The 16,146-nt window shown below is 31.7% G+C and overlaps 1 protein-coding gene across 1 annotated transcript in view; it reads left to right on the forward strand.

Moving 5' to 3' along the window:
• Window positions 1-16,146, forward strand: part of LOC126740115 (condensin complex subunit 1-like) — a 98,855-nt gene that overhangs the window by 41,964 nt on the left and 40,745 nt on the right. The window contains exon 11 of the mRNA XM_050446021.1: window positions 10,083-10,245. Within this exon, the coding sequence (XP_050301978.1) occupies window positions 10,083-10,245 (163 nt within the window). The remainder of the gene's footprint in view (window positions 1-10,082; window positions 10,246-16,146) is intronic.

Genomic DNA, 16,146 nt, shown 5'->3' on the forward strand with positions numbered 1-16,146 from the left:
TTAAAAAAAATTTTGTACTTTGATTGATTCGAAGCTTCATCACAGCCCCATTTCGAAATTAAAACTAAATTAGTAAACTCTATTTGATTTATAACTTGAAGAATACATTTATAAGTTTTATCCTTTAAACTCTAGATAGATGTTTCCTTGCTGGGATAACACTCACTTTTAGCTTTTTGGATTTGATAATTATTTGGAAAACAGTAATATCCCACTTCTGTAGTTGCATCTCGAATAAAATTATATTGGCATCTGGTTAATTTAGCAGTAACCAGCAGGATGTCTAATGCTTGTTCCTTGCTCATACCCCGCAGTTCGCGTTTTTCTAAGCTTTCACAAAATCTTCTGATGCTTTTAGCATTTTCTGGATGCTTTTTAAAAAAAAATCTATGACAAACTTAGCATCTTTAGGCTTTGTTTTTTCGCAACAAAGCTTATATGCTCTTTTGGAAATTTTCGAACATATTTCGTATTTCTCCATTTTTGACGCTCACTTAGAGAATTAAATTTTTTTCTTGCGTTAACGGAATTATCACCTAATAATAAAATAACTTGAGTATAAATTCATATTAATTATATATTTAAGCATGATACAATATATAAACTCCTGGACAAAATTATCGCACCACTTGATTTTTAGAGATTTTTTTTTAATAAAGATAAAAAAATAAGCAAACTTATAAGCATTGTTAACTATGCATTATTAATTAACAAAAACAATTATATTCTATTTAACAAAACGAGATTTAAGTAACTAAATTCAATACAAGGAAAAGCATCAATTTTCACTAACTTCAATTTTGATACAAAAATAAAACAATAGACCCATAATGAATTCTTAATAACGTGTATTGCCACCTCTAGCTGCAATGACCGCTTGAAGTCTTCGCAGCATTCCTCGTATAAAATTATGAAAACTTTCCTGCGGATGTATTCTCACTCCTCACGAGCAGCATGTTCCATGATAAAGCATAAACATAGTTTTTGTCCAGTTCTGCTTTTTATACGAGAAAAGATATTATAACTGTTTTAACTGATATTTATTTTTATTTAAATTTTCTTGACAAAATAATTAGTGGTGCGATAATTTTGTCCAGGAGTTTATTAATTTATTTTAAATTTTTTTTATATTTTATTATTTATTAAGAGCACATTTAAAAATATCGAAATTTGTAATAGCTTACACTTATTACTGTATTACGATACCAATACCCAAAGTTTCAATACAATAACAATAATAGGCGATTGCTATGAATTTTAATGCATGTTAAATGGTAAAAAAATAAATATAATTTTATTCTGTATATCTCTGATTGTATATTAAGCCGTTCCGCCGTGCGCCGCGCCGCGACGTGGCTTCCTCTACGGATTATCTAACTACTTCATTTTTAACGTAGCTTTTTAGCGTTATTTTCAGTTTCAGGCCCGTATTATGTTTTATTCAAATGATACATTTTTAAACAATATAATGATGACGAGGTCAAATTTCAATTTAAATAAAAACAATTTCTTAGACAGAAATAATTATTTTTATGAATATAATATATTATACAAGTATTTTACTAGTGTGTATTTGATTTTGAAGTGTGAAATGACGTAGCGGCCTTTACTGTGTAATAATACACTTGATGTTTTTCCCAATTAATGTATATATTTTAATTTTAGTTTTACAACAAAATAAACACTCTTATGTGTGAATACAGATTAAAAAAGGAAGCGGTCTATACGCTCGAGTCGAAAGTTGATTGAAGTCTGTCTGACGGCTTGGTGACGTAGAAGCCAGGTGGTGTAATCAGGTATCAGCGAATTTGACGCTTCGGCGCAGTTGCGATTATAAGTTTCTTGGGTTTTATGGACGTTGGGTTTGGATATAAATATCGAACATACCGCCCCCCTTGACAGCCTAAAGGCTTCAATACGATTATTCGCATCTGGGTAAAACACAAAGCTTTACCGCTGGTCTCTTGATAACCGTTGATGCAGTCTTGATGGTGGCGGTTCGAACAACTCCATCGGATCCAGGATGAACAGCTTGCACCAAACCAAGTTTCCACTTCAATGGAGGTACTCCATCTTCTTTGATAAGAACGACAACCCCAGGTTTCAGGATCATTAGGATCCTCGGAATAAGGGTATAGGGGTCGCGAATTAAGACATGCCTCAATCTGAGTGAGGACGGTTGAGAATTCTTCAAAAGTAAGAGGTGTCTGATTAAGCACTCTCTTGATATGATACTTCGAGGATTTAACTCCTGCCTCCCATATTCCACCGAAGTGGGGAGAATGTGGAGGAATAAAATGAAATTGAATATTTTCTTGAGAGAACTCAGATTTCAAAGTATTTTGATTTTTGAATAAAAACTTAGATATTTAATTTTTAGCGCCGACGAAGTTTGATCCATGATCTGAGTAAATATTCGCGCTTATACCTCTTCTCGAAAAGAACCTACGAAGCGTCGCGATAAAAGCTTCAGTACTTAAACTGGATACCAGTTCCAAGTGAATAGCCTTCACACTAAGACACACAAACAAGCACATCCAAGCCTTGCTAATTTTATAGTTTCGAGTAGAACGATCCTTTATTAAAAACGGGCCACAGTAATCAACCCCAACGTTATAAAATGGCCTATTTCGTGTCACTCTAAAGTCTGGTAAGTTTCCCATTATGTGTGAAGCTGAAGTAGCGTTAAAACGAAAGCAACGTGTACATTGTTTTACTACTTGCTTAGCTAGGTTTCTGCCTGAAGTAGGCCAAAATCGATCCCTAACAGAGGCTAATAATAGTTGAGGATCTGCGTGTAATAGTCTAATATGTTCATATGTTACTATTAGTTAAGAGAGTACATGCCTCCCAGGCAAAATGGCAGGGTGCCTTTTTTCATAATTAAAGTCGGAATGTTTTAATCTACCTCCAACTCGGATTAAACCATCTTGGTCAAGGTAGGGATTAAGTTTTAATAATTTACTTTTAGGGCTAATATTTTTTAAGTTTTTGAGATCATTATATTCCCTTGGCAATTCACATTTTTGAACCATAGATACAAGCTTACTGAGAGCAAGTTTGAGCTCCACTGTTTCTAAGTGGCCGATTTTACGTTTGCCTTTACAAGGTTCTCGACAGTTTTTGAAAAATCGGTAACAGTAAGCAGTTACTCTTTGAAGCTTGGTTAATGTCGAGAATCTTTCTAAAAGATCAAAGGAAGAAGCTGTGGCCATGAAGAAGATAGGCTTCTCTATAAGTCTTTCTGAATCATCAATATTATTGGAAATTTCCAAAGATTTTGTAGGCCACTCTTCTTCAGAAGAAACAAGCCAGTGCGGCCCATGCCACCACAAGGTATTACTAATTAGGTTTTTAGGATCAAGGCCACGGGACAAAAGATCCGCGGGATTTTCGTGTGTATTTACATAATTCTACAAGTTGCTGTCAGTTAGGGACTGAATTTGATTGACACGGTTAGCCACGAATATTTTCCAGTGTTGTGAATTGGATCTGATCCAGGATAATGCTATTGTCGAATCAGACCAATAGAAGCATTGATCTATATTTAAAGCTAAGGCGTTCTTGTGCATAAGCTCCGATAGTAGCAGTGCAGCGCAAAGCTCAAGTCGTGGTATAGTGACAACCTTCAAAGGGGCTACTCTGGTCTTAGAGCAGAGAAGGTGACTGTGGATTTTACTGTTTATATCTGTAGAAACTATATAAAGGCAAGCTTCATATGCCATTTGACTGGCATCAGAGAAGCCATGAAGCTGTACCTTGATGAATTTCTCAGGTAACACATGGCGAGGAATTTGGATATTGTTAATTTCTTGTAAATTATTTTGAAACTTCAACCAGGTTGTATAGAGATCTAAGGGAATAGATTCATCCCAGCTAATCTTGCATTGCCATAATTTTTGAATAATGGTCTTTGCAATGATGATTACTGGTTGAAGCAATCCCAAGGGATCAAAGATTTGAGACACACACGATAACATTTTACGCTTGGTTGTATTAGATTGATCAAAAGTTTTATTATTGCAAAGTATTGCAAGAAATCAGACTCCGAATTCCAGAGCAAACCAAGAGTTTTATTTTTGTTTGGCTCGCCGAATCGAAAGATTGTGTCTTTAGTTTGGGTTGAATCTAGACTTGAAATAATGTCAGCATTATTAGACATGAATTTTCTTAAAGGAAAACCAAAAGATGCAAGAACATCAGAAATACGATATATTATAAAAAAGCTTCTTCCTTAGAAGCGCAACCCGAGCATAAATCATCAATATAAAAATCATTTTCAATGATTTGACTTATGGTTAGGATCAGATTGTTTGCATCTTATCGATATTTCTTTAAGACATCGAGTGGATAGGAAAGCTGCAGGTGCTGTTCCGTAAGTAAGTGTTTTTAATTAAAAAGTTTGAATGTCAGTATTAGTGTCAGATCTCCACAAAATTAATTGCATTGAACGTTGGTTCTCGCTGGCTAGGACTTGCCTATACATTTTGACTATGTCAGCGGTTATCATTATATTGTGCTTACGGGCACGTAAAACAATTGAAAAGAGGTCTTGTTGGACAGTGGGCCCAACTTTTAGAATATCATTGAGTGATAACCCAGAAGTGGTTAGCGATGAAGCATGAAAAACCACTCTGAGCTTGGTTGTCGTGCTAGAATCTTTGATGACACAATGATGCGGTAGGTAATAACATGTTTGATGTGACAAGCTAGAAACATCGATTTGAGTCATATGACCAAGAGAAATATATTAATTTAAAAAGTCAAAGTATTGTCTTTTAAGATCAGGATTTTTTTTTAGTCGTTTTTCAAGATTTAAAAGTAGTTTTATTACTGCTTCTCTGTAATCGCCTAGAGAGGAAGCTGAACGATGAAACGTCCATCTAAAGTTTGCTGAGTGGTTTCTTGAAATAACTGTTCAGAAAATGTTTCACCGGGGGAAAGATTTTTGACATTTTGAACTTCGATTTCCTCGATTTCCCAAAATCTTGATACTTGATTATCAAGATGTTGTAAGATGCTTAAATTACACATGACTGAGTTACTTTCATTATCTACATATGGAGGAAGGGACATGCCAGAAACAATCCAACCAAATTGAGTTTTTTGGAGAGTAGGCATATGTTTGCCTAGCTTTATTTGACCCAGCATTAAGAGATCCCAAAAGTAATCTGCGCCTATCAAAATATCAATAGATCCAGGCACATTATAAGATGGATCAGCTAAAATTAGATTAGGAGGAATTTTAATGTGCGAAATGTCCAATAAGAAACTTGGTATTTGATTTGCGATTTTGGGTAATACTAAACATTTAATACCAATATTAAAGGGCACTTGCCTAGCTTGTAGTTTAACTTTAGTATGTTTCAAAATGTTTGTAGCCTTTTGATTAATACCTGTCACTGTGCAATTTATGGAGTTTTAAGATTTAATTTTTTGCAAAATGATTCGCTAATAAAGCTTGACTCACTGCCGCTATCCAATAAAATTCGACATGAATGAATCCGACCTTGATTGTCAGCAATGTCAACCAAAGCCGTAGATAAAAGAACACGATTGGACATGAAATTACCCAAAAATAGGCAAGTTTGATTATTTTCTGAGATTTCAGGAATTTCAGAGGATGTGGTAACATTGCAATTTAATGGAGCATTTGAATTAGCAGGCATTCTGTTTTGATTTGTATCATTATGGTTAAAGCTAAAATGCAATAATGTATTGTGTTTTACTTGACATTTTCTGCAGGGAGAAGAGCGACATTGTTCGGTTTTATGATTATCACGAAGACAGTTTATGCAAAGCTTGTGCCTTTTAGCCTCTTGCAGCCTTAAATATGGGTTGAGATCAATGAAATTCTTACAATTATAAATTGTGTGATTTTTATTACAAAAACTACAAATAGGAACATGCGTAGAAAATAAAGTTGTCATGTGTTGTTTATTTGCCTTACTAGTATTATGTTGATTAGCGTTACATAAAGGTTGAGGAGTAGAATTGATAGTTTCTAATATTCGACACTTTTCAGCCAGAAAATCAGCAAACATTTGTTTTGTCACAATGTCGTGTTTAGCATACTCGGACTCCCACTCACGCCTGGTGACTGGGTCTAGTTTTAACGAAAATAAGTAAGTGATTATAACATCCCAGGACTCTGCTGGTAAACCAAGTACTTCAAGGGCACGTAGATGACGATTCATACCGTCCAAAATATTTCTTAATTCTTTATGACCATCTTTTAGAGCCGATTTGATTTCAAACAAAGCTTTAATGTGATTTTTAATTAATTATGGCTTGTTTTCATATCGTTCTACTAATAGATTCCATGCTACAGCATAGTTATTTGAGGAAATTTCGAATGAGGTAAGTAGGTCTAATGCTTGACCCTTTAGCGATAATCTTAAGTAATGAAACTTATTAATATCTGGTATTGTATTATCTGTATGAATCAGAGATTGAAACGTGTATTTAAAAAATAGCCATTGCTCAAAATTTCCATCAAATGCTGGTAATGTTATCGTGGGAAGTTTTACTTGAGGTGACTTTAAGCCAGAGTTCAGAGTGACCTTGTTTTCTATGTGTGAAGGCATCGCAGAAGAAGTTTGAAATTGTTCATGATTTTCTAAATACGTTTGACACCGTGAAACAACAGAAAAGTAATTGTTTTCAAACTCCGTACGTTCTTTTTCATGATCATCATCTACTGAAGTTTCTATCAGTTCTATTTCGGATTGAATGTCAAAAAAATTGTTTAAATTCGGTGTTAATTTAGAAAGACGAAAATCTAGTTGCTTAAAATCTGGGTTTTCCTTTACTATTTCAGCCTCAAAATATGTCTTGAATCGGGTTAATTGAGATTTATCGTTTTTCCGTGTATTCTTTAGCTTTATTAATTTATTAGCAACAACATTTTCCTCTTCGGAAGACATGTTTTTAAGAATTTAAACTTTTATAAATGTAAAAATAATACAAAAAAAGGAGTATGTAAAATAATTAAGGTTGAATGTATATGAGAAAATACAACGCTTAATGCTATACAAAATCAACGATTATATAGGAATTTATAAAATAGTTCTTAATCGGAACGGACTAACCTTTTTTCGGAGAACTACCCACGCTACTAGTCACATAGTGTTTTTGCTTCTCGCCCTTAACCGTCGCGTCGTTAGTCGCTTCGATTGATGAAAATGGCCGCTCGGATTGGCTGGAGACGGCGATGATTTTCTTCGATTTCTCGCTGGTAATCAGGTTTGAAGGACCATAAATATGTGTAATAATACACTTGATGTTTTTCTCAATTAATGTATATATTTTAATTTTAGTTTTACAACAAAATAAACACTCTTATGTGTGAATACAGATTAAAAAAGGAAGCGGTCTATACGCTCGAGTCGAAAGTTGATTGAAGTCTGTCTGACGGCTTGGTGACGTAGAAGCCAGGTGGTGTAATCAGGTATCAGCGAGGTTGACGCTTCGGCGCAGTTGCGATTATAAGTTTCTTGGGTTTTATGGACGTTGGGTTTGGATATAAATATCGAACATTTACATATTACTTAATTACTTCATTTCTAATATAGCCAAGGTTTTCGGGCCAGTATTTTCTTTTATTTACCTAAATAATGCATTTTTTAAATGTCTGTGAAATAAAATTATACTTTTTTTAAAAATTTTTAAGAATTAACTTAATATTTAGCAGAAAAACGGGTGAAGTTCATATATTCAGGTATTCTGCCAGATATGGTAATTAGTTCATTTTAAATTCTTTTTTTTTTTACTTTGAACTTATTCTTTTTCTTTTTTAGCCTTTATATTTTTAGTGAGAAAAAGTGTTAAGGTGTTAGTGAGGAAAAGTTTTAGTTTCGTGTTGCACTGTCTCCACAGTGAGGCGGGGCTCCATCAAATTGAAACCAACAAGTATGAAAATCTTGCAATGGCAGATTTTCCAATAAATTACTTACAACACTTCTTAAAATTTCCAAAAAATTGGCGGAATTTAGTGGTTTATCATAAACAAAAAATTTTTCTTAAAAATCCATTTCTTTTTTCGTGTGTGGATTTAAATCAGCCCAGAAAAAGTTTTTTTTCTATTGAAAATTCCCTCCCTGAAAAATTTTGCTTTGTCAATCTAAATTATTTTTCTTAGAAAGTCAGCATCTTCATCAATATGGATCAAAATGTTTTCACAAAATTCTACCCTTTTCAAAGCGTGCACTTTCGTGAACTTGTATGAATGCATTCTAATAAAACAAACCTAAATCATCCTTAACACATCTAATTGATGTGTTATTTCGTCGATTTATTGATGGCAGATTATTTGATCACATTAACCATGGAAAATAAATAGTCTCATCCAAACCTCATTTGAGTATCTAATAATTTTTTCTAATATCCATACTTCTAGATTTTCCAGAATTCACAAGTTCAAATAAATAATTGGTCAATTTATCTTTTATTTTGTAATATTATCCTTATTTTTTTTTGGTTTTGTTTTGGTTTTTAATTTTAGTTTATTGCTTTTTAATATTATATTAAATGCCATACTATGTATTTTATTTTTATGTAGCAGATTGCTAAATAAAGATTATTATTTTTATTAAAGTGAGCCTAGTAGGGATGATATTTGTCTTTTTTAACATTTTTTCACGGACGATTTCGATAATTCTAAGTTCTTACTTATTTGTCTTACACTAATATGCTGATTACCAATTAATTTACTTAACATGAATGATAAGTAAACATTATAATTCACACAACAAAGAATAAACTAATCATATCCAACTTTTTTTCTCACTAAAAAGTGTTCGAAATAGAATTGAACATAAAATATTTATTAATTGTTTTCCATCGTATGTGTCGTAATGCCTATGAAAAAAATATGTCATTTATCCTTTAAGAACAAATTTTGAGAAAACGGTTAGAGATAAAGGTAAACTTGTTGGTATCAAATTAAAGATAAAATAATGCTCTATCAAAACGCATTACTAGGTACAGGATGTTCCAATTAAAAAATAGCGCAAAATTGAATTTGATTTTATAGTATATTTGAGTACTGATTGATCACCCTGTATAAAAAAATTAATTTTGGAACTTCTAAAGAAAAAATGAACATAGCCAAGGACTCTAGATAGATTTTTCAAAAAGATAATAAACTTCGGTGGTAAATCTTAAAATTTAAGTGAAACATTAATTTTTGTGAAAATTTCTTCAAATGGTTAATAACTAGGCAACGTCGCATTTTAGGGAAAAACTTTTTTAGGGTTAAAGGGAAAGTTAAATGAGACTCATTTAGGAAAAAAGTAAAGGTGGTTCCATTAAAAAAAGAGTTCAAATTATGTTCCACGCTTTTTTGGTACACCCTGTATCAACCAAACTAATTTTAAAAACTTAATTATTAACACTCCTCCTATATAAGTTTTTTTCCGTTTTAAGGTTTAGCCGCAATCGAGCACTACGATATTAAATGGACACCGGTTAAGCCATATGCAGGGTGTCCTATTTGCTATGTGACTGACTATTCCTATTTCCAAAACTATACGAGATACGAGGGCGGTTAAAATAGAAAAAAGTTGCCAATTTTGATGCTTATTCTAAATCCTTTTACAGGGTTGCAAAATATTTCTTAGTTTGTGAATTACAGGCTGATTTATAAAAAAACGCCTTTTACTTTAATTTTAATTATTTCCAAAACTATTGGTTTTAGAAACTTACTTCCTGAAATATTAGAAATATTAAATTCCTGAAGGTATATCACGCGGACATTTTATCCGATATTTATAGTTGAAGTTCAACCAAAAATGTACATCTGGTGTAAACTGAAAATAAACGTTTATTTAACGATCGTGTATTGCTTGGCACCCTATATACACCTAATAATATTCTTCTACTAATTTCTAGATTTTTTTAACAAAATGTTCTTCTAGTAAAAAATATAAATCGATTAGCATAATCTGGACAAGACAGGGTCATAGTAAGGCAACTTTGTAACAATAATATTTGACTTTTAGTTCTATTGATCCTTATATCCAACAATATCACAAACCTTATTCTATATTATTATTTTATTGGCGCATCGTTTTTCTATTTAGAAATGACGACAAAGATAAAATCGTAAATGAATTTTTGGAAAACCATTTCAAGAACGTCTACATGCAAGGCTTGCAATTTCTTCAAGCGTTGGAGGACGGAATGTTGCAGCTTGATGATTGCACTATAACCTTGGATGATGTCAAGAGATATGATGTGTTAACCGTGAGTTAATTTTAGTCAATATAATTATTATGTTATTTATTGTATTGTATTTATAATTATTTTAATTCAAGAAACTACGTGCGATTTCGTTTTTATATAGTTTAAAGAAAACTGTTTGTCAGCATAAAACGGTGCCTTTCTGTTTTTTTTTTAAATATTAAAAATGAGTTATGTTATTTGACTTTTTTACTAATACATATTTTCAATAAACAATATTACTGTTATCTTAACAAAAAAGAGCAAAAAAACTCCAACTTTAAATCGATGAATCCAAATTTTTCCTTTTAAAAAATAATTTTTTAACCTTCATCTGTTACCCAAATTTCGCGAATAAAAACGCTTAAGGTTCGTAATTTGTTGAGCCTGTAGAATTTTTTGAAATCATAAAAGGTAAATTTCTCAATTTTTGCATGTAAGCTCCTCAATTGTGTATCATAATTTTACAATATACAGTGGGGCCAAAATTGGATATACATGTATAGGTATCTTGGAAACTAAGAGATAGAAAATTAGTTAAATGGGAAAAATTAATATTTATCCTTTTTCAAAAAAATATTCACAATTGGTTTCACACTTTGTTTACTTTGCTAAGATTCTTGCAAAATATTCAGGTACAAGAAAACACATCTACAAACTTACGGTTTTATTTGAATAATTCGATATTTTCAGATAGGACGTAGTAGAACTACTTATATTGAATTTAGACAAATTCGGAATAATTAGTAAAATTTTTATTGATTTTAATACTGCAAACAAAACTAGTCTTACTATCGCCCAATTGGAAAAAACCTTGGACATCTTAACAATTTCCACTGTTCATTAATTTTTGCAATATATTATTAATTTGAAACTATAACTATTTCTTATTACAGAAAATAAGTTCTATAGGGGATTTTGATTAGGGGCCTAGTTGAAACATATTAACAATCAAGGAATAAACTTAAAGTATAATACATTTTTTATAAAACTAACTACCACCGAGGTATAATAAATGGTTATAATAGTCGAAATTATACCCATTTGTAATGACGTCATTTTTGTTTATCTTTGTTTATCATATTCCAAACAGCGGCGACAACAAACTTTAAAAAAAAATTGGTGTCTGATGATTATTCATCTTTTATATACTAGGTTATGTAAAATATCCGTCACTGTCAATCAAAAATATTGGTGTCAACTTGTTCTTAAAAGTTATTTCGAAAAGTGTTAGATAATGCCTAAAAAAGGATATAATAGGTATAATGAACAATCGCAGCTGATGATTTTAAATATATTGGCTTCTTTTCAACTGGAAAAGGAACAAGTCCGAAACGGAATTGCACTTCAAATTGAGAATGTGATACAGCGAGCCGCAGATGCAACAAAATTGAGCACAACAACGATCGCAAATATAAAGAAGAATGGGATAAAATCAGATCAAGATTATGCAGTCCCATTATTTATGATTAATTATAATAATATTTGTTAATTGTTAAGTTTGTTAATAATACAATAAATACTGCAAGATTTTTAAAAAAATTTTGGGAATGAAAGTATATACACGAATATAAAAATATAATAATATGCGGCTAAAATAAATCATTTGTTAATTTCTGAAGACGATGGTAAAGTTTCTAACCTAATATTGATTGGCAAAAATATCTACGCCATACGTTTTTTCTCACCTGGATGACGTAACTACAAATGGGTATAATTTCGACTTTATTGATCTAATCTACTCATACCATAATTAAACAGTGTTAAATTTGCTTTTGCAAACCTATTTAAAACATATTAGTTCTAAAATAAGCCTAAAAAATAATACCTAAATGATAATATTATTAATAAAACGAATAGCACTGCTCTGTGAAGGCTAAAGTATCCAAAAGAAAAAATTAAGTAAAATAGCCCGAAATAATAAGTTAAATAGAATTCAATATTTAGTACCATTTACCTTTCCAAGATAAGGGTATCACAATTTTCTTAGTAGTTTTCTAACTTAATTTTTTGATTAAAAAATAAAATAATTTTATAAAGTGTCCTATCGACGCTTATGATACCTTCTTTCCAACAGAAAAAAACCCACAGAAAAAAGTCTGAAATAACTCACGACGGAAGAATTTACTGATCTGGAAGGCTCGGTCATAGAAATGGTGACATTCTTTTGGTAAAACTTCTTTTAGTTGTTGAAGATGTCACCATTTGGTGTTTTTTATTTTTATCCGATTTTTATAACATCTCGGTGGCACAAAATTCGGGCTTTGGTTCTCCAGTCTTTTTATTCGATGGGGCAAAACCTCGTAGTCGTCAGAAAAAACACACTTGTACATAATTTCCCTTCTGGTAAGTATTTTAGACAGCGTATTTTATTGACTGGGAGTAAACCTGGCCTGATTGATGTACAAAGTTGATTGGTTGCACAATCCAAACAAAAATCGAATGACAGGTATTTCATGTCGTAAGGTCGTGGGTTTTACCGTGCTTCTTTTGTAACCACTATATAATCTCAAGGAAGATGAATGACCTTTTTTTAACTTCAATCAATGCTTAGAGTCACACTCCATCTTAGTATGTCCGCGTTCTAAATACTTTTGTTCTATTATAACGTTCTTATTCATTGAGAACATTAGTAATGCATTAAAAATGATAGAATTTGTATTCTGGTATGTACAATAAAATTATCAGTCCAAACTATTATAGATTTAATAAGTAGAGTGCATTGACCTTTTTTAACTTTCTTATGATTTTTTTAAAGTCTATATTCTTCTTTTAAATTCCCAATATTAAATTTTTTGCAGATATCACAAGCATCTTTCTTGAGTTTTAACATAGAGATTTTTTTCTGATACAACTGTATCAAATAAGTGCCTAGTTAAGTGTGATATTTGTTTTTCTTTACAGTAATCCACATAGTGATTAAAAAACTGAGACATCGACATTGGTTCCAAGTATAGTTTATCAGTTTGTTTTTGACAGAGTAATAAGATAGTAATTTTGGGATTGATTCCAAATAGATTGTTTCTTCTTTTTAGTCTTTCTCAATGTATCATTTCTCTCTGCATTTCTATCCTCTCAACTCAGGTGACATCCGGCATGACCATTCACACAAGTTAAAGGTATGTAAAAAAGTTGCAGACTTGTCTTGCAGACTTGTCTTCTTGTTCCCCCACTCTTTAAATGGTATATCAAAGTTGTATTTCTTCTTGAATTATTTTCGTCCATTCTTTTTCTTGTAGCAATGTAACAATCAGCTAGGGATTAGACAAAGACTTTCTTTGCTCCCAATCCATATCATTCCAAAATCTTTCTAATTGTGCCACTCTCTCCTCTTCCTTTAGTTCATGATAGAACCTACTGATTTTCGAATTACACATTTACCTAATTTTTCTTGCATTTCTCATTGTATTATGGAAAACTTGTTGTTGCTGTTTTTGGGTCTGCTGTACCCTAAATATTGCTGCCGTTTCATTCTTGATTTTCTGTTCTTTTTAGATGTTCAATCTTTCAATATAGCCCTACTTTTTCCTTGAAGATTAAGTTTAGGGACTTCTGGAAAATAGCTGGCATGGGGTTCTGCCAAATGAATGTCAAAGATAACTTGTATCTTACTATTACTCTTATCAGAGAAGTGAATTTTACGAGTTTGGATAATAGTAGTATATCTTCCGGATCGCTATGATATTCTTCAATACTAATTGCATCCAGTAAATTCTACTGAGTATTAGGTATAAGTTTTATGTTTGCAATAATCTTATCTACCACTGATGAATGATGATAACTTGGTTGATAACAAGTTATTAAGTTATTCTTCTATAGTTCTAAATACATTTCTCTAAATTGTTCATTCTGTAAAAACTCAGCCTGACTAACGAAATCTGTTACCGGTGACCCTAACTCCATTCTATTCCAAAAATCTTTATCTATTTCTAGAATAATTTGTTGGTTCTCCGCACTTTTCTTCAACCCATATAATGATTTTATGAAGTCTCCAGCAAATGGGTTGTTCTGATTGTTTGTCAAATTCTGCTCAACGCTTTTTGGAATGCTAAGTGTTTTTGCTAAGGAAAAGTAAATATTATTTGAAATTTTGATTATTAATTAAATTTTGATTTAGAAAAAACGATCAAATAAGTAATTTTAAAAACAAGTTTTCTACTCGAAAATGGCATTTAAACAATTTTTAAAAAGCACTACTTTAAGCAGTCACTGAGTTGAGAGACCACATAAAAATAAAATCTTAATAACATTAAAATAAGTTAAATACCTACCAACAAATTAGTAATGAAAGACGCAATGAATAAATATGTTAAAAGTAAAATGTTCAGAGAAGGTTCCATTTTTCTATTTGCCTTTAAAAATTTTAGACTTCAAGATTTGTATACGATCCAACATTGCTCATGCATTGCAACTGCTAAAATTGCTCTTCTCTCAGTTTTGGCATCACATTTTAAGTCAATTTTGACATTGAGGTTGTCCAAAAGTATACCGAAACAAGATGAATTCTTCTTTATATTAAGCTTCACTGGACTATTTATTTTGGAATACGATGTCTAGAAATAGAAATCATATTTTCAAGTATTAATTTTTTAAATCAATCATTATGCCATATCGATGGCCTAGACGCAATACCTCGTATCATCAATTTTGGCTAAATCGAGTTATTATGTTCCTGATATTAGGTGAAACATTATACGCCATCTATCAAAAGCTTAACGCACTAGTTGCAAAATGAACGTGGGAAATCGGTGTCCGCAACAGGTATCAACGCGAGTCGGAAACCCAGTGGAAATAGCTCGTATCAACAGTTTTTACATGGCCAGTGGGATGGGTGGCTTTTGCTCTAGTGGTTTTTCGGTTTTCTTTTGAAAAATAAAGCTAAGTTTTGATTAAGCTTTTCTCTAAAACGCATTAGGTTTGTTTCTTTTATAATGATTTTCTCTAATATCAAAATCAAAGCCGGTTAAAATTACGTTTAAAGTTGCTTTTGTTGAAACAGGGTATTACGAACTTACGAACAAACAATTCTATTGTTTGTTATTGTTTAAAATTTGTGTATGTGTTATGTAACTCAAGTCTGATGATGGCAAGAACACTTGTCGAAATGCATCACTCCTGAAATTAGAGGACTAGCATTTTATTTGTGGAGGAAAGACTTCTACTTACTTTTTAATATTATATTGACTCCACTTCAGAATGGACTTTTTCCTTAATAGATGTCAAAATGTTAATACGAGGTATTACGCCTAGGCAGGCCATCGATATTGTCCGCCTAGAATCGTACGATATTATCAAAGACATGGGTGCAGTTTTTAACTTTTAATCCATCAGCATATTCCTTCTATTGTCGACTGTTGCTCTATGTGATTAAAAAAGATCAGCTCTTTATAATCGCAATCTGAAAAAAGACGTTTTTAAATGGAATGTCCTATACATCTTGGACTCAAAGAAATAATAAGATATTATTTTATTGATTTCAAATATATCATACAAAATATTTGGCCACAAAGCAGTGGTGTCAGTCTAAGTTATTACTAAATTAAGTATAATATTTTGTTTACTATGATAAAGCTAAATTATTAAAGAGCTTCGTGTAAACCAAGCAATTGATCATTAAATTAAGCTTAAGCTTACATGTCTGGTGGGGTCACTTGTTATAAAGACTTACCTGTATTAGGCCTGGGAGAATATTTGAAGGTAAGCATCTGGTTTAAGGCCCCTCCTTAAATGAATGTGGAGTAAAATAATTTTAACATACATAGAATTGTTTATTACTGATATTTTCATGGTTTCAAGGCTTAAGAATTTGAACCGAAGTATTAAACATATTCGGCCTGTTAAAAAAATAAATGAAATAATAAAATATGTTAAAAATAGAGATACTATGTATTATTTCTTAAGCGTCGATATATCATTTTAAAGGAA

This window comes from Anthonomus grandis, chromosome 9, assembly GCF_022605725.1.
Source record: "Anthonomus grandis grandis chromosome 9, icAntGran1.3, whole genome shotgun sequence".
In the NCBI taxonomy this organism is placed as follows: domain Eukaryota; kingdom Metazoa; phylum Arthropoda; class Insecta; order Coleoptera; family Curculionidae; genus Anthonomus; species Anthonomus grandis.